This window comes from Camelina sativa, chromosome 11, assembly GCF_000633955.1.
Source record: "Camelina sativa cultivar DH55 chromosome 11, Cs, whole genome shotgun sequence".
NCBI classification, from domain to species: Eukaryota; Viridiplantae; Streptophyta; class Magnoliopsida; order Brassicales; family Brassicaceae; genus Camelina; species Camelina sativa.
In genome coordinates, this window is record NC_025695.1 from 49,069,352 (window position 1) to 49,090,246 (window position 20,895).

The following is a 20,895-nucleotide window of genomic DNA, read 5'->3' on the forward strand; positions in this document are numbered from 1 at the left end:
TCTGCTCCATTTCCATTTGTTCTGTGGGTACCATTTAGATTTTATATGCTCCATCTTTTTCACTTCTACTATTACAAATTAATTATTGTTGCTTTTATTTTGAGTTGTGTGTTTTAAATAAAAAATTTCATACGTATAGTTTTAGTTTACATCGGAGCTTGAAAGTTTCCTTCACCATGCATTTTATAAATTATCTATTAGTATTTGTTTGTGACATGGGCAAGGAGAACTAAAAATATATGTATATACATATATATATATATCATATATTATCCTATATAAACGTATTGCATTTCTCCATTATTTTTTGTCGGCGCATTCCTCCATTTATTTCTAATAATATTTATCTATCTATAAAAAGGTTTACATTATTGTTTACATAGTACATTAAAAGTGAAAATTTATATTATTATTAATGAATAGTAAAAAAAATAACTTGTATATATATATATATGTTGTAAAAATGAATTTATTAGAAACATAAAAAGTATAGTTTCTGATTAATCTTTGTTATTATTAGAAAAGGGAAGAAACCAACAAAAAAAAAAGCGAAGATACTAAAATAAGAAAGAGTACAGGTGGATAAGTCCAAGACAAGAATGGCAAAGGTGGAGCTTTGATTTGATATTTGATCGGCCTTCACTTTTTCTTCTGTTAGTAAACTTTATTATATTTTTTTTTTCACTTAAAGATTTTATATATATTGAAAAATGAAACCCGTTACAATAACTGAAGGATCAAAGACAATCAACCCAGCAAAAACCAGCTAATATAACCTTAGATTCTAGCCATATCCTCCATAAAAAGCTGTTGTAACCAACATGGGAAACCGATTGCTACATACGATTGGCGACGATCCTCCCTTATTACACTCTTAGCGATTAGTAAACTTTCTTTTATAGCTAAATAATTCACGAACCGAAACAAATTTAAAATTTAATTTATTTATTTTATCTTCTTATCGGTCTCACGTACTCCAGTGAGAGCATTTTGGTGTTTTTGTTTTTTTTTTAGACTCTTATAACATCAAATGAAAAAAAAAACAGACTAATTGAAAAAAGAGTAGAGTAGTATAATTGAACCGTAATCACGAATCTGACCAAGGCTAATGCCAATACACGAGTCGACTGATCAATATAAAATCATTAACCATGTCCCCATCTTTACCCAAACTTCATGTCTGATCCTTGTTTCTCCTTGTCATTATCTCGATGGAGTCATCTCTTTAAAATTGTTAGGCATTTTAAAAACCACAATCAAATCAAAAGAGTTCACACTTTGCATAGTACCGGGGAATGTGAAAGCCTGGTTCATAAATTGGTATCCAAAAGTTTATAAGATCAGGGAACTATATAATAGATATATTTTTAATTAACCAATCTTGTACTTATTGTGTAAATATAAAAATCATGATATTCTGCCACTCTGTGGATGAATGATGACGATGAGCCGTGCCGTTCATAACAGCAAGCACAATTAAATGGGCTTTTTAAAATAAGGCTGAAGCTACTTTTGAACTTGAAGATAAAAAACCAATAAGTTCGTCAATTTCGGTTTACATTCGGTAAGCTTTTGGCTCTATAATTAAAGCGTCAGCTCATTTGGTAAGCCTAGTTTGGCCCATGAGACATTGCGAGTTTGTCTCATTGTGCACGAACTGAAAAGAAAAATATGTGACTTTGTAAATAAATAATAGACGATTTCAAAAAAATAAAGAAAGAACAAATAAAATCAACTTCATATGCCCGCCCTTCTTGATATAATATATTGTACAAGTTTGATTCCTTTTTTATTTGTCGATTTCTTGTGCGATGCCTTATACCATTTTGGTATGTACTGTCTGGAAATTGAGTTGGGTGCATTGGTCGAGTAACCCATCGGTATCTTGAATTCCAATTCGACATTAGCTGCTAGCTCATAATCCTAGATTCTAGATCAATGCCCGGAGTCGTCGTATTTTATTTATCTAAGCGATTTTATGCAGTTTATATACAAAAACAATCAACTACAGTGACATATAGATATAGTAAAAAGTTATTATTATGATGATGATTCATGATTCATGATTCATGATTCGAACCCCAGTAGATATGTTAGTACTTTGAAATAGGTAGAGAGATACGTAAAAAGAGTTTTATATATTCATGTGAGTCACGTTTGCAGAGAGAGAGATCAAGCTTCCGTGATCTTGATGAAAAGATGGAGCCCACAAATTTCAACTGTCTAGATTCACCGACAGTACGAGGATGATTTTATCGACACCGTCCGATGTTTCCAAGCTGTCATCATCGTATATAGTTTTGAATTAAAGAAAAAAAATATATACTACTACATATATTATAGGTTTTCTAGTTTGAGATGATTGTGCCGACACACTTTTGGTGTTAGGCCATCATTAATAAGAGAACACCAAGGGTGTTCTTAGCCCAAAAAAAATTATAAAAATAATGAATAGTGGTTTAGAACACTTTTTTTAATTTTTGATGTAGAACTGATCTAAGCCCAGTTCTTATTTGACATGGCTTCATGTGATTGGACGAGATTTTATGGAAAAAAAAAATATTTCATTTATATAAGGAAGCAATTTAAATGTTAATTTATAAGTTTTTATAATTGTAATATGTTTAAGAATATTATATTAATTTATAAGTATACAATTGCTTTTATATAAGTAAGCAATTTAAATGTTAATTTATAAGTTTTTATAATTGTAATATGTTTAAGAATATTATATTAATTTATAAGTATACAATTGCTTTTATATAAGTAAGCAATTTAAATGTTAATTTATAAGTTTTTATAATTGTAATATGTTTAAGAATATTATATTAATTTATAAGTATACAATTGCTTTTATATAAGTAAGCAATTTAAATGTTAATTTATAAGTTTTTATAATTGTAATATGTTTAAGAATATTATATTAATTTATAAGTATACAATTGCTTTTATATAAGTAAGCAATTTAAATGTTAATTTATAAGTTTTTATAATTGTAATATGTTTAAGAATATTATATTAATTTATAAGTATACAATTGCTTTTATATAAGTAAGCAATTTAAATGTTAATTTATAAGTTTTTATAATTGTAATATGTTTAAGAATATTATATTAATTTATAAGTATACAATTGCTTTTATATAAGTAAGCAATTTAAATGTTAATTTATAAGTTTTTATAATTGTAATATGTTTAAGAATATTATATTAATTTATAAGTATACAATTGCTTTTATATAAGTAAGCAATTTAAATGTTAATTTATAAGTTTTTATAATTGTAATATGTTTAAGAATATTATATTAATTTATAAGTATACAATTGCTTTTATATAAGTAAGCAATTTAAATGTTAATTTATAAGTTTTTATAATTGTAATATGTTTAAGAATATTATATTAATTTATAAGTATACAATTGCTTTTATATAAGTAAGCAATTTAAATGTTAATTTATAAGTTTTTATAATTGTAATATGTTTAAGAATATTATATTAATTTATAAGTATACAATTGCTTTTATATAAGTAAGCAATTTAAATGTTAATTTATAAGTTTTTATAATTGTAATATGTTTAAGAATATTATATTAATTTATAAGTATACAATTGCTTTTATATAAGTAAGCAATTTAAATGTTAATTTATAAGTTTTTATAATTGTAATATGTTTAAGAATATTATATTAATTTATAAGTATACAATTGCTTTTATATAAGTAAGCAATTTAAATGTTAATTTATAAGTTTTTATAATTGTAATATGTTTAAGAATATTATATTAATTTATAAGTATACAATTGCTTTTATATAAGTAAGCAATTTAAATGTTAATTTATAAGTTTTTATAATTGTAATATGTTTAAGAATATTATATTAATTTATAAGTATACAATTGCTTTTATATAAGTAAGCAATTTAAATGTTAATTTATAAGTTTTTATAATTGTAATATGTTTAAGAATATTATATTAATTTATAAGTATACAATTGCTTTTATATAAGTAAGCAATTTAAATGTTAATTTATAAGTTTTTATAATTGTAATATGTTTAAGAATATTATATTAATTTATAAGTATACAATTGCTTTTATATAAGTAAGCAATTTAAATGTTAATTTATAAGTTTTTATAATTGTAATATGTTTAAGAATATTATATTAATTTATAAGTATACAATTGCTTTTATATAAGTAAGCAATTTAAATGTTAATTTATAAGTTTTTATAATTGTAATATGTTTAAGAATATTATATTAATTTATAAGTATACAATTGCTTTTATATAAGTAAGCAATTTAAATGTTAATTTATAAGTTTTTATAATTGTAATATGTTTAAGAATATTATATTAATTTATAAGTATACAATTGCTTTTATATAAGTAAGCAATTTAAATGTTAATTTATAAGTTTTTATAATTGTAATATGTTTAAGAATATTATATTAATTTATAAGTATACAATTGCTTTTATATAAGTAAGCAATTTAAATGTTAATTTATAAGTTTTTATAATTGTAATATGTTTAAGAATATTATATTAATTTATAAGTATACAATTGCTTTTATATAAGTAAGCAATTTAAATGTTAATTTATAAGTTTTTATAATTGTAATATGTTTAAGAATATTATATTAATTTATAAGTATACAATTGCTTTTATATAAGTAAGCAATTTAAATGTTAATTTATAAGTTTTTATAATTGTAATATGTTTAAGAATATTATATTAATTTATAAGTATATAATTGCTTTTATATAAGTAAGCAATTTAAATGTTAATTTATAAGTTTTTATAATTGTAATATGTTTAAGAATATTATATTAATTTATAAGTATACAATTGCTTTTATATAAGTAAGCAATTTAAATGTTAATTTATAAGTTTTTATAATTGTAATATGTTTAAGAATATTATATTAATTTATAAGTATATAATTGCTTTTATATAAGTAAGCAATTTAAATGTTATTTTATAAGTTTTTATAATTGTAATATGTTTAAGAATATTATTTCACTATCACTACAAAAAATGTGTTGTTTTAAATCATTTTTTTTTCTATATTTGCATCAGATTTAAATGATGTAAATATAATTTGTATCACTTTAAAAAATGATTTACTATTTGTTGATGCAAATAATTTACATCAATTTATTTCAAACTGATGTTATATTAAATCAGTTATAACAAATGATTTTAAATTATTGTGTCAGTTTTTATAAATGATTTTAATTTGGTATCATTTATGAATAACTGATACTAATAAAAGATTTCTTGTTTTAAAAATAATAACAGATTCATTTATTTAAAATATTTTCGAAATTATTTTAATATGAAAAAAATTGTCTTTGATATCTATTAAAATCTTTTCGAATCTGTACTAATATCTTTTATTAAAATTGTTATTTACAAAATAAATAAATAAACATAAATACAATGCATCTAATTTAATATAGATTCAACAAAAAGAAAAAAAAACTGATCAGATCACAAATTCAACGTTGAATTACAAACAGAAATAAAAAGACCGATATGAACTCAGATCATAAATTCATAACTGAGCTTTTTTTCTTCTTGCTGAAGTGTCATATGTATTTTCATAAGTGTTATATGAAACACATATTGCTTTTGTTCCCTCCCTTTCTTTTCCATTGTCTTCATGACATTGTTGTTTCATCTTGAGATTTTCTGAGTAGATAAACAAAAATAACAGAGGAACAATTAGAATTCTATATTTGATCATAAAAAAAACCTTGATATAAAATAGGGAGAAGAAAATAAATTTTACCTTTAAATGTTTTAGATGTGATGATTATATGCTGAAGATATGTTGTAAATGCATAATTTGATTTACCAGTGGTTGTCTTGTTGACATTCAAAGAAGAACTTCTACAAAAGTTTTTGATTTGATCAGTCTCATTTTTTTTTTTCTTATATAGATAGAGACCAGGTTACGATATCTAAACAGATCTGTTTTCTTTTATTTTTATAATTATTATTTATGGAAAATATTTGTGATAATATTGATTTTTAAACATTTGTGATAATATTGATTTTTAAACATTTACGATTTTTTTAATAATTATTAATTATGGAAATATTTGTGAAATAATGATTAATTATTTTGAAAATAAAATATTTTTGCAGGTTGATTAGGTGGAAAACATATTTATTATATTTTCATAAATAAAATAAACATAAACATAATTTATATTTTTAAAAATATTATTTTCGTATCTTTAAAATAATTAATAATAAAAATTTGTAAAACTTTTTTTGGGAAATAGTAATATATGTTTGATTCTGATTTTTTATGGAAAAGTAAATTGATCCTTGGAGAATAAAAAAGATTAATATTGAATATTTTGAGTTTTGACACATGTAAATTAATATTGACTTGCATCAGTTTTATGCAACTGATATAATAAAATTCTGGAAGACATATATTTAATTAATTTAAATCGAATGTGTGTGAATTAACATCATTTTATTATTGATATCAGTTTTGTATCATTTATTTAATTGATATAAAATTTGTATCATTATATTAAGTGATGTAAATTATATTTTCTGTTAAATATTTTTGAATTGATGCAAATTCAAATAAAATTATATCACTTTTATTTAACTGATGTCAAATTATTCGATTACGACATCAATAATAATAACTGATGCTAAATACATAATCATGCATCATTTATTAATAAGTCATTTAAATTAATATCATTTACTTTTGTGATACTATCTAAGTGATGCAATCAACCATTTTTTTTTTAGTGTATATCTTTATTCTAAGAACACCATAATTAGTTCTCCCATTTTTTTACTTATGATCTTAACAACTGATCTAACATTATTTTCACTATATATTTAATCTAAGAACACAAAAAAAAGTTCTCTCATTAATACCCTTATGTGTCTCTCAATTTTTTAAGTTTTGTACGAATTCTAATTATAATATATCACTAGTGAAAAAGGTTCATACAAGCCACGTTTATCATGTACATTAATCTTTAATTCAATTTAAGTATTTAAGTACTCTGTTTAGTCAAAAACTGGCTATTGAAGATCATGACGATAAGGTTGAAATAAAAGACGTGCACAAGCATAAACATATATATATATATATATTTTTTTTGACAACTACATAAACATAATGTTAACATGTCATTACTAATATAGTTACGCGTGTTTAAATCTGAGTCTTTCGATCCATTAAGTTATCGAAGTGTGGAATTCAAACTAACTCAAATTTAGAAGCAAATTCCCATCTCCTACACGTTTTTTTTTTGTATTATAAATCAGTCTAAATTATTTTTTGGATTGTACAGTGGATTATATATTTAAATTTATTCAAATTTCCAGCTTTATGAAGAATTACAAAACCGATAACCACCATAAATATAAAACATATATATGTATCCTAGAATTGATTTCCGTTTATTTGTTTACATGCTAATCAATGATTAATAGATTGGTAAATGGTAACAATAATATCTCTGCTCTTGTGGCATCTTCAAATTGGTTGGACTCCATGATTGATAGGGGAAAAAGCAATCTACGATCAGAAAAAAGGAGAAACGCTATCCGATATGATTTGTTAGCGAGGCAATGGTACGGTGGGGCTAAGATTTGCCAATATGGAATCAAACAACAAAACCATAGTGATAGATATGTATATGCAAAAGAGAAAGGGGAGAGAGAGAGCTTTATTTAATTACTAATTAGGGAAAGAAACAGAGAGCATCAAAGCGTCGTCATAGTTCCATTAGGGGAAGGTTTGGCTTGTATCTCTCCCCCCACTTGTGATATTCTTCTTTCACGCTTTTGCTCTCCTTTTTTTCCCATACCTCTTCTTTGTTTCATGTTTTGCTTTAGTATAAGATGTTTTGAGTGAAAGTATCTAAATTAAAAAATAATCATTTTAAAAAAGTTCAACCAATCATAAGATTGTATAAAATAAATAATAAGAAAATATAAAAATAATCTAAAAATTATTTAAAAAGTTGAAAATATTCTATATTATAAAACAAAAGAAATACTATTTAAAAAGTATTTAAAAATATGCGTTTTTTTCTTTTACAAAGAATACATGAAAATTTGTGTCAAATAAATATATAATTTTTGGTCGGCAGAGACACTCTTCGCTATTCTTCAGTTTACACACTACTGTTTTCATATTGTCAGCTGAGATTTTTTTTTTTTTTTTCAAAGTGAGATTTCTTAAGCACATGAATACAGATTATCGCTAAACTATTTTATAACTTTTTTGGTGTGAACTCTCCTGATTATTACCTTAAAAACCAACAAAAATTTGATAGATCGGATAATTTGGCTTTGATTAATAAGTTTTTGAGACAAAAAAAATAGATCTAGATGTGAAAGAGCGTGAGAACACGCATGGGAAACAAGAGAGTGAAGTTGTAATCAAAGCCAATAGCGATGCAGGGATAGGACAAGATAGAGAGAGAGCGAGACTTGTTTCCCATACTCTTGGATTGGGGCAATTTCGGTATTACATCTTTTTTTTTGCTTCCATCACATTATTTCCGTTTCCGTTTTTTTCTTATACCAAACTTTTTTTTTTTAATTCACGATAAATTTCCACACTATAGAGGGGCTCGAGAATCCTTGGAGAAGGTGCAGCCCACGAATAGATCCTCTCTCCAGGTATTCAAATGGGGGAGGTGCAGCCCACAGATAGATACTCTCTCCGAGTTTCAAATGGGCCGTAAACAAGGACCTATATCCATGTGGCCACATAGTAAATAAATATCAATTCTATATCTGGAGAGAATTGATCCCTGGCCTAGACCAACATGACAACTCTTCGAACCAGATGGAAACCACTAGCCCACCACTATATGGTTAGACTTTGATTTGGTCTCCTCCATTTTTATACCAAACTCTTTTCACTGATTTGTTCATCCTTTAGAAAAAAAAAATTATTTGGTAATTTTTGAGTAGCTGGAGCAGGAGAGTCTCTTCTATTTATAAATTATAATTATATAGTCTTATTAAATAAAAGAGGGGAAAACGATATATTGAAAAAAAAAAGAGAGTGAAAATGATAAATGTTGAGTAGTTGGAGACTTGGAGTAGGAGAAATTAAATAGTACAATAAAATTAAATAAGAAAGATACACACTCCCATCTACATCCTACATTTTAGTCCATAATAATTTCAGCAAACTTTAGAATTTTCTGAATTTTCATTCCCTTTTTTTTATATAAAAGAAAACTGTGATGTCAATAGTCAGGAGACCAAAAACTAGGAGACAGTCTTATGCACTTATATTGGGAAAGAATCATATTTCCATATTGATTTCTTCTCTCATCAACTTTTTTATATTTAATTAATTTTATTTTACTCCTTTCATTGATAAAAATTTTCTGCACCTCTCTAGTTATGATGATGAATAGGGTCAGATATTTCTATTCATATGGATCCTCATAATCTTTATTTATTTATTATTTATTACAAGTTCCTTTATACAACTCACCTTAAATATTGTTCTTGTCTTCTCATCTTTTAAGTCTTGTTTCTCCCAAATTTCTTGTTCTTTCCTCTTTTTTGTTGTTAAAAGGAAGAAAAAAATGTGGAACCTTAACGACTCACCCGACCACCACGAAGCATCCGACAGTAGAGGGAATCGGGTTGGACACGTGTCAAACTACATGAGCCAATCTACCACGTGGGTATCGTCTGTGCCTCCGGTGACCCGGAATTTCTTTCCGAGTCAAGTCATGGAACCGGGAGTTCGAGAAATATACGGTTCCGATTTCAACAGAAGCCAAAGTGGGGGTAAGTCGGATCCGAGCGGGTCGGGTCGACCAGATGAGCTGGCGCCGGAGATATCGCCGCCGTTAAAGAAGAGCCGACGTGGTCCTCGCTCACGTAGCTCTCAGTACAGAGGAGTCACGTTTTACCGACGAACCGGAAGATGGGAATCACATATTTGGTAACTTCTGAACCATATCAATGATTGTATACCTAATAAGTAATACCTTGATTATATACTTTTAATCCATTAAATATTATTGTTCATAAAATGTTTTTGGAATATAATTATGCAGGGACTGTGGGAAGCAAGTGTACTTAGGTATGGGTTCATTTTTTTGTTTATGAAACTGGTTACGAATCTACTTAATGAGTATGTGTGTGTCCATCTTTATTCGATATTAGTTTCTTCTAATTGGTCTTACATATATACATGCAGGTGGATTTGACACAGCACATGCCGCTGCTCGGTATGTTTCCTTTCCTCTATCCAGTAATCAATTAGCAAGAACCTAATACATTGGTATATATTTTTTTCAAGTTATAAAATTAATGTTGGGTCAGTAACTATTTGTGACAGTGCCTATGATCGAGCGGCAATTAAATTCAGAGGTGTAGATGCAGATATTAATTTCGACATTGAAGACTACGTGGACGATTTGAAACAGGTTAATATGTTAGTTCATAGATATATATTGGTTCTAGTAATTTTTAATACTACTCAGAAGAAATAAAACACAAATAAATGTTGTTTTCTTTTTTGGCAGATGGGGAATTTGACAAAGGAAGAGTTTATGCATGTTCTTCGAAGGCAAAGCACTGGGTTTCCAAGAGGCAGTTCTAAATTCAGAGGTGTTACTTTGCACAAATGTGGAAGATGGGAGTCTCGTTTGGGTCAATTTCTCAACAAAAAGTATAATTACTTTAAAGTTTTGTGGGTCAACTTTTTTTTTAAAATTTACTCTCTTATTAATAAGAAGTGTCCTGTCTGCTTTTTTTTCTTTCTCTTTTCAGATACGTTTATTTGGGTCTCTTTGATACCGAGATTGAAGCTGCAAGGTACTGGTTTTGCTGTCCAATGTCTCATCATCACTTTTCAAAAATTAATATATTGGTACGAAACATTTAACTTTGAATATTTTACAGAGCTTATGATAAAGCTGCAATAAAGTGTAATGGGAAAGACGCAGTTACCAACTTCGACCCTAAAGTATACGAGCAAGAAGAGCTTATTAGCCCAGGTAAATTTTTTTTTTTACATATTTAGCCTTTTAAGAAAAACACAAAATTTACTACTCCAATCACCAATTTTTTATGGTAAAAAATCCAACAGAGCTGAAGTGGAATGATTATAATCTTGATCTAAGTCTAGGAGAATCAAACTCTGAAGAGTTAGGATTCAAATCCGACGTAAGTGTTCATGTTCGTGTATGTACTATTATACATTGGTTTTGTCTGAAAAGAATGAAAATGGTGATATTTTGGTTTTAATGTCATTTTAAAGATTACGAGCTTAACGAACAGGATTAGAGATGAGGAAAGATTATTAGGGAGTGATCTATCGCTAGCCATGACGACGACAGCAGTCAGATCAGACGGTGGAGGAAGCCGAGTGGGAATGGCAGCATCATCAGGATTCTCTCACCCTTCTTCTCCTTGGCACCACCCCACCCCTAACAACTTCCACTTCTTTCGTCACTGATTCATTCATCACCATTATCACAATCATCTGAGCTAGTGTGAATTAATATATGCTTTGGGAGAATTTGAATTATCATTTCTCGAGTTATTTTTTTTGGCTCTGTCTATGTATGTATACATATATATGCTCTTGAGTCGATATAAGAGTTTCTTCTTTCATTAGTTTAATCAGGCAGCAAAAGCTAATTTTAATCTGAATTTCAAACTAATCACAAACCTGAGGCTGCTATGTATACTTTGTAGTGAGTCCTTCAAAAAATCATCAGTTTCCACCTGTAAAGAGAGAAACCAAACCTTATTAAGTAACCAATCACTGAGAGACAAAAGAGTCAATCAAGTGAATTAAGAGTAATCACCTTAGTTAACTGAGAATTTATTATATACACAGAGAACCAACATCTGGTGCAATAGCTTCAACTTCATCTGACGTTCCTCTCCTCAAATTCTTCCTTCCCTTCTTCGACTCCATTGTTTGGCTCCTGCACAAATTAATTAAAACAACTCTGTTTTTTAGTTAAGTCCTGTTTTGAGTGTTTTGGAGAAGTGATTTGAAAAACTAACACTAACAGTTTAACAGAGGATCTCCCAGTTGCTGTTCCACAGCATGACTTGTATTTCTTCTTCGAACCACATGGACACGTTTTATTCCTCGGGATCTTCTGCAGTTTTTGCAAGAATCAGTTCATGTTTTAAACGCAATCTAAAGGAAAAAAGCTTTCTCATATGTTTTAAGCGAGCCAACAAACCTTATCATCGGTCTGTGAACTACACTTGGCATGAACTCTTTCAATGTTACTGGCGCTAGCTGATTTCTGCTCATCCAATTCTTCTCTGGTGCTTTCCATTGTACTATCATTTGCTTTCATTGGATTTGTGGTATCAGCTGTAGAAGCGATTTCTGAATCATTTTCAGTCAAAGACTCTACTCGTTGCTCAGCTATCAGGAATTCTATCGCAGCATCCACATCACCATTTACTTGTACTAGCACCTGAAGGGAGATTCCAATTTCCAGATAAGAGAGGACTAATAATAATGATCATATATTCTCACAGATTAAACAACCAAAGATCGGCTAATCACCTGTTCAGCTTTTTCAGCATTGTCACAGCAACTACCAGACATGACTACTTTGATAGCCCCAGCATCCACGATATACCTATCAGCTTTGTTTTTGGACTTGCTCTCTGTGGCTTTCGCTTGTTTAGATGCTGCTGAAACTTTAGCATCAGCCTTTCACAAAACTGGAATTTATTAGGACAGAGAAACAGACCATTTATGTAATACCAAAAACACGGGGCTAAAGTTTGATGTAAAACCTCAATTACAACAGGTCTGGCTGGTCCTTCACAAGCATCTTCCTTCGAACGCACACTGTTGTAGTGTTCCCCATCGTGGTAAGACCTGCAAAAAAGGAACTTTTTAAGTACAAGCAAATTCAACCTATCTCCATCTTGCCAGATCCTACAATATAAACCCCATAAGAGAATCAGTAACGGAATCAAGTACTCACAGATGGATCATGCGGGTTCGTGTATCTTCAAAATTGCGTATATACCAACGCGGTGACATGCTCTGCAACAAAAAAACCAATGCTCAAACAAACGTATGTCTTAAAAGGAAGCAGATCATGCAAAGAAGCCTTATTATGATTACCCTGTGAATACAGATATTACTGCGTGTGACAAGAGAAGCTGCCTGTAACTCCATATTCCCAGCCCAAGTGCCATCTTCGTCCATGGTTTTACAGTAATCCTCAAACGGAACATCATCTTCAATAAAAGGCTCAAACATCTCACGATTTTTCTGTGAAAAGCCATTGAGAGTATGTATATATATAGGTGGGGATTTCCAAAAAATCTAGACTTTGAGAACTCTAAGAAATGCAACTTACTTACTTACCACTATATACTGTACAACCATGTTACGGTACTTGTTGTGTTCATCCTCATTGCCTTCCAATTGATCGGCAAGTGACCTGTGAAAGAGTCAGCCTTACACAAATTTGCTTTGCCTTCTTCACTCAAAAAACACAATCGAATTCGAAGATACCAAAACAAAAAAAACACAGACCTGAAGAAACAATTACCGTCAGCAGTAACTTTGATAATCTTAAGCCCTAAAGCATCAAGCTGAACACGAAACTGAGAGAGATCACAATCTTTTCCTTGCTTCTTCTTCTTCACCTATTGAATCAATCAAACAACGGTAAATTAAAAAAAAAAAAAACACAACTTTACAATGATTTGACATACCCAAAACTCGAAAAAATCTTAAAGCAAAGTAGCAGTAACAGAGGAATTTTAAATTCATATGTGGTGAAGTTTTTAATAAGGAAATCGAAATCAAAATCAAAATCAAAATCAAAAAGCTTGGAGAATGATGAAGAACCTGATGCGGTTGTTTCTTAGGCTTAGATTTCTGTGGCTTAGTTTTCGCCATTATCAAAATCAGGTATGAAAGCAAGTTTAGTCGGGTTCGGGTAGTTGCGGTTGCGGCGGTGCAGTGAGAAGCTTCAGAATTAGAACCGTTTCGTCGCCGCCGATTGATTATATCCGGTACATACACAAACAATGTACGAGGTTATTGGGCCCGATTTAATTGTTTAACCGATATAGTTAAATTAACTATTAAATTGGGCCTAAAGGCCCATTAAGCTACGAAAACTATTCCCACACGTTATGTGGATATTGCTGTGCTACACGAACGAACTGTGGAGCGTATCTCGGGTTTGGGATATGATTGGGAAAAGTTCCTTTTTTCTTAAAAACGTGTATAAAAAAATTAAAAAAAAAAATTTTTTTTTTTTTTTTTTTTTTTTTTTTTAACATCTTATTTTACTTTATTAATTGAATGAGAGATTACATAATTGTTTGTAAGGCATACAGATATAACCAAAACATAAAAAATTTAAGATGAAGAAAATCCATTCGAACAAGTGAAGTAGCCGCTGCTTTTTTTTGTAAGCCTTACACGTTGATAGATTATCAAATCTATTATCTTCCTTCTTCGTCTTCTTCCATCCGATATGATCGTCTCATTTGGCTATCGTTCTTTTGACGAAACTCCATTTAACTTCAAAACGATCAATGGTAGCGATCCATCTGTTACATCGCTTCCCAACAAAACATCTCAAAGAGATGACATCTTTCTTGGTTATAGCTAATACCCATAATTGTTTTGTGTCTCCGATTCTCCGCACCGAATCTTCTCTTCTTCGAATGCTTGATACTCCCGGATCCCAAGTTCGTCCACCAATGCACCACTCAAATCGAGATTTATCGATCGTTGTGGTTATCACATCATGAGAGGCTTCGTTATCACAATATGCCTTTGGAGTCACTTGTAATTGCTCATCACACCGAATCGTTAGATCTAGTGTGGGAATATCAAGCAAACGGTGGTTGATTCCATTGGGAATCCTTACACTGTCGCCGAAGAACATTACAACCATCACCCAAATGGTGAGGAATAACTTTTCTCTCGCCAACACCAACGTACGGGAAAATTTTCACATGCATTGGGATAACATGAGAAGAATACACAAATCGAAGTACACTGCCTTCGAAACCATAGAAACATCGTGAGGATTACAAATAAAATAGTTAAGAATTTTAGAGAGAAACCGTTGGGAACTGAAGTTATAGGATCTCGGGAAGATATGAGTGGCCACCGTAGGGGAAACTCCATAATCATCAACCGATCATCCAAAAAACGGTTGTGAAATAGGAAAAGAAAAACAAGTACAGAAAGTAAAAGTACAAAGGATAGAAAAAGCATAGAGAATAAATAGTACGGCCGACGCCGGAGTCGACGCCGGCCGAAGAATATAAACGAGAAGTTTAGGTTTTGTGAATTGTCGCCTTTTTCGTCGCCTTGGAAAGAGAGATGGTTACTCGTTTTTTCTTTTTTTAAACTACTGTTCTATGTAAAATTTCCTTTTTGTTTTGGGAGAGCGTAACAACATAAACACATCTGTCTATAAATAATACTCCCTACTCATCTCTTTTAGAGAAATCAACAATTCAGAGACTCTTCAGTCTTCTTCCCCAAATAGAAAAAAACAAGTTTAAGCGAGAGACGAGAGAGCAGAGCGTTGGGATGATTCAGAACCGGATTTGGGAGTTGGGATGATGACAGACCCAAACACCAACAACAATGGTAAATTCTTTTTCTCGTAATTACAGTTTTCTTCTTGTTAGTTTTTTTTTATCATTGATAATAAATCGTAGATTTCTTCTTGTTAGGTTTTTCAATTCTTGGGTTTTTTTTGTTTTTGGTTTTTAGGGTTTTCAATTTGGCTTTACAAATTGAACACTAACGATGCTTCTTCTTCTTCTTAATTCTCTATGTGCAGATCAATGATTTATTAGGGTTTATATATTTTCTGGGTTTTTCTCATTCATGTTGCTGGTCTTAATTCAGAGACTTGGTAATTAACGATGGTTTCTTCTAATTTCTCTTTGTGCAAATCAGTTTGAATAACGATGAAGAGGAAGAAGACTCACACTGCCACGACCCCTAAGTGTTAGACTGATTTGACGACGGCCAAGTAAAATTCTTGGTTTTTTGTTTTTAGGGTTTTGTTCACTTTGGCGTTTCTATTATCTGAATTCTTATTCTATATATGTGCAGATCAGAGATGGTTTGAAGAATGATGAAGAAGACGACTCAGACTGCTTAAGATTTTGTTTGTTGTTTCAGGGCTCTCTTTCATCCCTTTATTACGGATGATGATGATGATGCCTTTTTCTAGTCTTCATCACTTTAGAACAGACTGATCATAGCTTAATGAATCTGTTTTGTTAATCTACCATGAACTCATTCTTTTTTTTTCTTTCTCTTTCAGGAATTTCATCTTTAAACATTGGAAAGGGAGGGCTAAGTAACCAGCCTGCATACAGGGAGACAGAAATCTTCAATTGCTTTAACAAAAGATGTGTCTAACTAAGCAGGTTTTATTGTGAAGCTTCTTTTCACTTGCATTTTAATACTTATACACTTGCGATTTTGGTTGTCTCTTCAGACTTCAAAAATTAACGATTGCTTTTCTGATTCATTGTGCAGATCCAGAGAGATATGGTTTGAATAATGAATGCAAGTTTCATTATAAAAACTTGGCCGAGGGGCGTGCTCACGCTTCTGACGATGGTAAAAATTCTCTTCTTGCTCTGTAAGTAATCTCTATATCCTCTCTTCCTTTCTTTACTTAACCAATAGTAATCTTCTGATTCAATGTGCAGATCGGAGGTATATGGTTTGGTTTGAAGAATAAATTTCCTTTTCCTCTGATGGAGCTCTCTCTTTCTTTACTTTGTTCTGTTTCAAGTTTACTCGACTAATAGTAATCTTCTTTTCTCTTTTTTCGTTTATATTCAATGCAGCCAATTATAATCCTTTTTTTTGGTTCTTACGGTTGCAGAAACTACATCTTCAAACAATGGCAAGGACTAACAGCATGCATGAGTGTTGAGTTTTGTAATTTGTTGTTTGTTTTGATTTTCGAGATAAAACAGAGAGTAAGAGAACTTCTTTCTTTTAAATTTCTATCATCGAAATTACATACCTCTTACTTGTTTTTCATACATACTTATAATCAAAAAGCAAGCTAATAACTCTCTGACACACACCATGCTCTCTTTCTTGCACACTCAAAAAGACACTTTACTAGATAAGCTTAACTCTAGATTAGTCTAGTTTCACACCTAATACAAAAGTTTGATCATGACTTTTACCAACCTCGTTGACCTGCAACTATTAGTTTCTTCACTAAATTTTCACTAAATTTTCTTTGGTACATATATATATATATATATATATCATTATTAATTTATAATGTTGTTGGGACTATATTTTTACATAGAAGTTTCAAAAAATTATTATCTTATTATTTTATCGAATTGTGTTGTCTTTTACACCGGTCCAACTCAGAACCAGAAAAAAATATTAATTTATAGCGAATATTAATTTATAGAGGTTCTATTGTACTTAAAATTTCCTATAAAAGCTAGATTAAGAGAATTTAAAAATCTTTAAATTCTGAGTATACAGTAAAACCTCTATAAATTAATAATGTTGGGACTAAGACATTTTATTAATTTATAGTGATATTAATTTATCTATAAATTAATAGTTATTATTTTATAGTATAAATTAATAATTATTATTTTATAGATATATTTTTAATTGTTTATTTTTTAAAAAATTATGAATTGGAACAACTATAGCAAAATAAGATTAAACTTTCGGATGTTATAAATTTTATGGTTTAGGAATTGAACTTGTAATATTTAGAAAGCACTATTTACAATAAATTACAAATATTATAGACAAATTGATTTATACACATGAGACACATAAATTCAAATCTATGAATAATAATATCAATTCTCCTATTTTAATAATCTGTCAAATTATCAAATTGTAAATGATGCATATCTAAAAATTAAAACTTTAAATTTAATTATTTGTATGACATGTTATAAAATATTTTAGAGATATCATTATAGGTTGAAAATACAACATTACAATTGTTCTATAGAATTGAGCTTTAGGAGAAACATACACTATTATATCAGTATATATATATATATATAAGTTTACATAATTATTAATTTATGATATTATTGGGACCATATTTTATAAGGAGATTTCGAAAAAATTATTATCTTATTATCTTATCGAATATTGTTAATTTTTATACTGGTCCGACTTGGGACCAACAGAATTTATTAATTTGTAGTGTTTATTAATTTATAGAGTATTAATTTATAGAGGCTTTACTATAGATAGATAAGTGACATAAAAAACCCACTTAAAGTTTTTCAGCAGAAAGTAATCTAATAGGTTCTTGTTGGGCTTTCAATATTTCTGTAAATATTTTTGTGAAATAAGAAAAGAAAAGACAAAGGTTTTTTCTTAAGGCCCGTATATACTATATACAGGCAGCGTTAACAGGCGTAACACAACCGAACCGTCCGGTTTAAGCACCAACCACCTCGGTTTAGCTCTGTTCTAGATTTGGTCAACAAAATTACACGATTGTGTGTTCTGGTCTTGTGAGACTTTCTTCTTCTACTGCCTCTGTGTGTAATATAATAGGAGCTACTTTATGTTTTAACAGTCTCTCTATTGAAATCTTTAGTAAACGTATTTTTTAAACACATATAAACATGTTTATTTACTCTGTTTATTAATAGAAATAACAACTACTATAATCCAAAAACTGAAGTTAAATAAATTAAAGATGCTTTCTAGTTGTTAAATATTGACATACATGTGTTTGTAATGCACTAAAATATGACACTAGCAGACTAGCACGATCAGCACCAACTAAAGATAAAGACAAAGTCATACTTTAACAAAAGAAAAGATAAAGTCATGCCAAATACAAACCAACCATACAGTATACAGCTTCCATATTCTCACCCTTAACCTAGTCTTTTAAGAACAGTATTATACCCTTTTTTTTTTTTTGGTAAAGTTTGTTTGTATTATACATGTTACAAAATGCCAAAATAAAATAGAAAACAACTGAGGTCCATGTAAACTTTAATTATTAGTGTACCATAAAGTATATGATGTAACTTGTTGGTTGGTCTTATTAATTAATGGACTCATCCAGAGAATTCATGATTGCCTGATATAGAAACTGAGCCTCACGTTACCCACTACACCACATTGATTAAAAGTAAAAAAAAAAAAAAAAAATAACGCAAAACGATGGAAGGCGAATTGGTGGTGATAATCTCAAAGAGCGTCGTAAATCCCAGAAACGTTAAGAAATCGACTACTGTGAAGGAGAAGATTCATCTTTCTCCATGGGATCTAGCTCGTCTTCGCTTTGGTTATCTTCAAAGAGGTCTTCTCTTTCACAAACCTGATCTCAAAACTGACATAATCGTCTCACGATTACAAGCTTCACTCTCTGTTGCACTAGATCGTTTCTATCCTCTAGCTGGACGTCTTGTTAAGGTCAAGAACGACGACGATACTGTCTCGTTTTTCATCAGCTGCGATGGTTCAGGTGTGGAGTTTGTTCACGCCGTGGCTAAAGACATCGAGCTCAGTGATGTACTTCAGTTGTCTGGTTCTGTCCCCGGTTTTTTCAGTTCTTTTTTCCCTGCGACCGGAATCAAGAACTACCACGGTGTCTCAAGATCTTTACTTATGGTTCAAATGACCGAGATGAAAGACGGGATTTTCATCGGCTTCGGTTACAACTCAACCGTGGCTGACGCCAGTTCAATCTGGAGGTTCATCAACGCATGGTCTGAGATTTGCTCCAAGGATTCGGGAGGATCCGAGACCTTCCAACATCGTCTTCAACTCAAAGGTTGGTTCTTTCCTACGATTGATTACCCAATCCATATCCCAGACCCTGAAACAAAAGCAACTAGTTCTGTAACAACATCAACCAATTTACAAGAGAAGATGTTTCATGTTACAAAGGGGAATGTTTTGAAACTGGAAGCTAAAGCCAACGGCGAGGCTGATCAAAAGATCTCGTCTATTCAAGCGGTGTTAGCACATATATGGTGTTCAATGATTAAGCACAGCGGCATGAGCCGAGAAGAAGAGACCCATTGCAGGTTACCTATAAACATGAGGCAAAGACTAAATCCACCGCTGGAAGCAGAGTGTTTTGGGAATGTGAGCCAGACCGGGATAGCCCCAGTCACGGTTGGGGAGCTGCTGGACAACGGACTAGGCTGGGCTGCTATGCAAATCAACAAAATGGAGCTGTCACAAACGGATGAGAAAGCCAAAGAATTAGCAGAGAAGTGGGTGAAAAATATCAAGATTCCAGTTTCTGTTGGTAGCAAAGATTTGGTTGTCACAAACTCTAACCGGTTCGATGCGTACTGCAACGATTTCGGTTGGGGTAAACCGATAGCTGCAAGAGCTGGACCACCATACCTCAATGGGAGACTCGTTGTGTTCCAAGGAATCGATCAAGAGAGTCTTGATTTTCAGGCTTGCTTACAGCCTCAAGTAGTGGAAAAATTGTTGAATGATGTTGAATGTAACGAGTATGTGAACATTGTTGTATGAGATGATTTGGTTCAGTAAGTAGATCATTGAATGTGTGTAAAAAACTAAGCAAAACGCTGGTCTCTCTTGTGTTCAAGATTCACCAAATGCAATAATAAGCCTCTGCAATTTCTTTCATGTTTGATTCTCAACATTGCTACCATCATCAAACAAATCGATTCAAATTCATAAAGAGACTCATAATAACTTTGTTGCATGATGTCATACTTGCTGACCTGGAGAAAAAGAAAACCACTGTGTGAGCATAGGCCCAATAGTCATATTGGGCCTCCTATAACTCTCTTAATATTAAGTAAGAAAGAAGCCTTCACTATTGATTCTCGGAAAGAGAAACGAAAACAGGAAAAAAAAAAAAAAAAAAA

General features: G+C 30.3%; 3 protein-coding genes across 6 annotated transcripts; 2 read left to right on the plus strand and 1 right to left on the minus strand.

The window, feature by feature from the left end:
- On the plus strand, positions 9,251–11,679 carry LOC104727313 (AP2-like ethylene-responsive transcription factor TOE3). 2 transcript variants are annotated; one of them, XM_010446384.2, is made up of 9 exons: positions 9,251–9,961; positions 10,077–10,102; positions 10,220–10,250; positions 10,361–10,448; positions 10,548–10,693; positions 10,795–10,839; positions 10,927–11,021; positions 11,114–11,190; positions 11,305–11,396. In XM_010446384.2, the coding sequence occupies exons 1-9, from the start codon at positions 9,597–9,599 to the stop codon at positions 11,308–11,310; spliced, it is 879 nt and encodes a 292-aa protein (XP_010444686.1). In that variant the 5' UTR covers positions 9,251–9,596; the 3' UTR covers positions 11,311–11,396. The 2 variants fall into 2 exon arrangements, with proteins under 2 accessions (XP_010444686.1, XP_010444685.1); XM_010446383.1 differs by having other exon boundaries at positions 9,252–9,961; positions 11,285–11,679.
- On the minus strand, positions 11,617–14,030 carry LOC104727312 (OTU domain-containing protein 3-like). 3 transcript variants are annotated; one of them, XM_019231573.1, is made up of 11 exons: positions 13,871–14,030; positions 13,553–13,665; positions 13,382–13,457; positions 13,136–13,285; positions 12,993–13,054; positions 12,799–12,883; positions 12,563–12,712; positions 12,228–12,470; positions 12,043–12,140; positions 11,838–11,960; positions 11,617–11,754 (listed from the first exon to the last, which is right to left on the minus strand). In XM_019231573.1, exons 1-10 carry the CDS (start codon positions 13,919–13,921, stop codon positions 11,858–11,860), a joined length of 1,131 nt encoding a protein of 376 aa, XP_019087118.1. In that variant the 5' UTR covers positions 13,922–14,030; the 3' UTR covers positions 11,617–11,754; positions 11,838–11,857. The 3 variants fall into 3 exon arrangements, with proteins under 3 accessions (XP_019087118.1, XP_010444683.1, XP_019087119.1); XM_010446381.2 differs by having other exon boundaries at positions 12,049–12,140; positions 13,871–14,029; XM_019231574.1 differs by lacking the exon at positions 13,871–14,030 and having other exon boundaries at positions 13,569–13,657.
- Positions 19,122–20,650, plus strand: LOC104727314 (uncharacterized acetyltransferase At3g50280-like). Its single transcript, XM_010446385.2, has one exon. It carries the CDS (start codon positions 19,202–19,204, stop codon positions 20,531–20,533), a length of 1,332 nt encoding a protein of 443 aa, XP_010444687.1. The 5' UTR covers positions 19,122–19,201; the 3' UTR covers positions 20,534–20,650.

What these genes read in the sequence shown, in the direction of transcription:
- LOC104727313 (XM_010446383.1), top strand. Translation starts at nt 9,597, where the DNA reads ATGTGGAACCTTAACGACTCACCCGACCACCACGAAGCATCCGACAGT. An exon ending in TGGGAAGCAAGTGTACTTAG is followed by an intron (nt 10,103 to 10,219) that starts GTATGGGTTCAT and finishes ATATACATGCAG; the next exon opens with GTGGATTTGACACAGCACAT. An exon ending in ACCGAGATTGAAGCTGCAAG is followed by an intron (nt 10,840 to 10,926) that starts GTACTGGTTTTG and finishes AATATTTTACAG; the next exon opens with AGCTTATGATAAAGCTGCAA.
- LOC104727312 (XM_019231573.1), bottom strand. Translation starts at nt 13,921, where the DNA reads ATGGCGAAAACTAAGCCACAGAAATCTAAGCCTAAGAAACAACCGCAT. An exon ending in GACGGTAATTGTTTCTTCAG is followed by an intron (nt 13,458 to 13,552) that starts GTCTGTGTTTTT and finishes ACTCTTTCACAG; the next exon opens with GTCACTTGCCGATCAATTGG. An exon ending in GTAATATCTGTATTCACAGG is followed by an intron (nt 13,055 to 13,135) that starts GTAATCATAATA and finishes TTTTTGTTGCAG; the next exon opens with AGCATGTCACCGCGTTGGTA.
- LOC104727314 (XM_010446385.2), top strand. Translation starts at nt 19,202, where the DNA reads ATGGAAGGCGAATTGGTGGTGATAATCTCAAAGAGCGTCGTAAATCCC.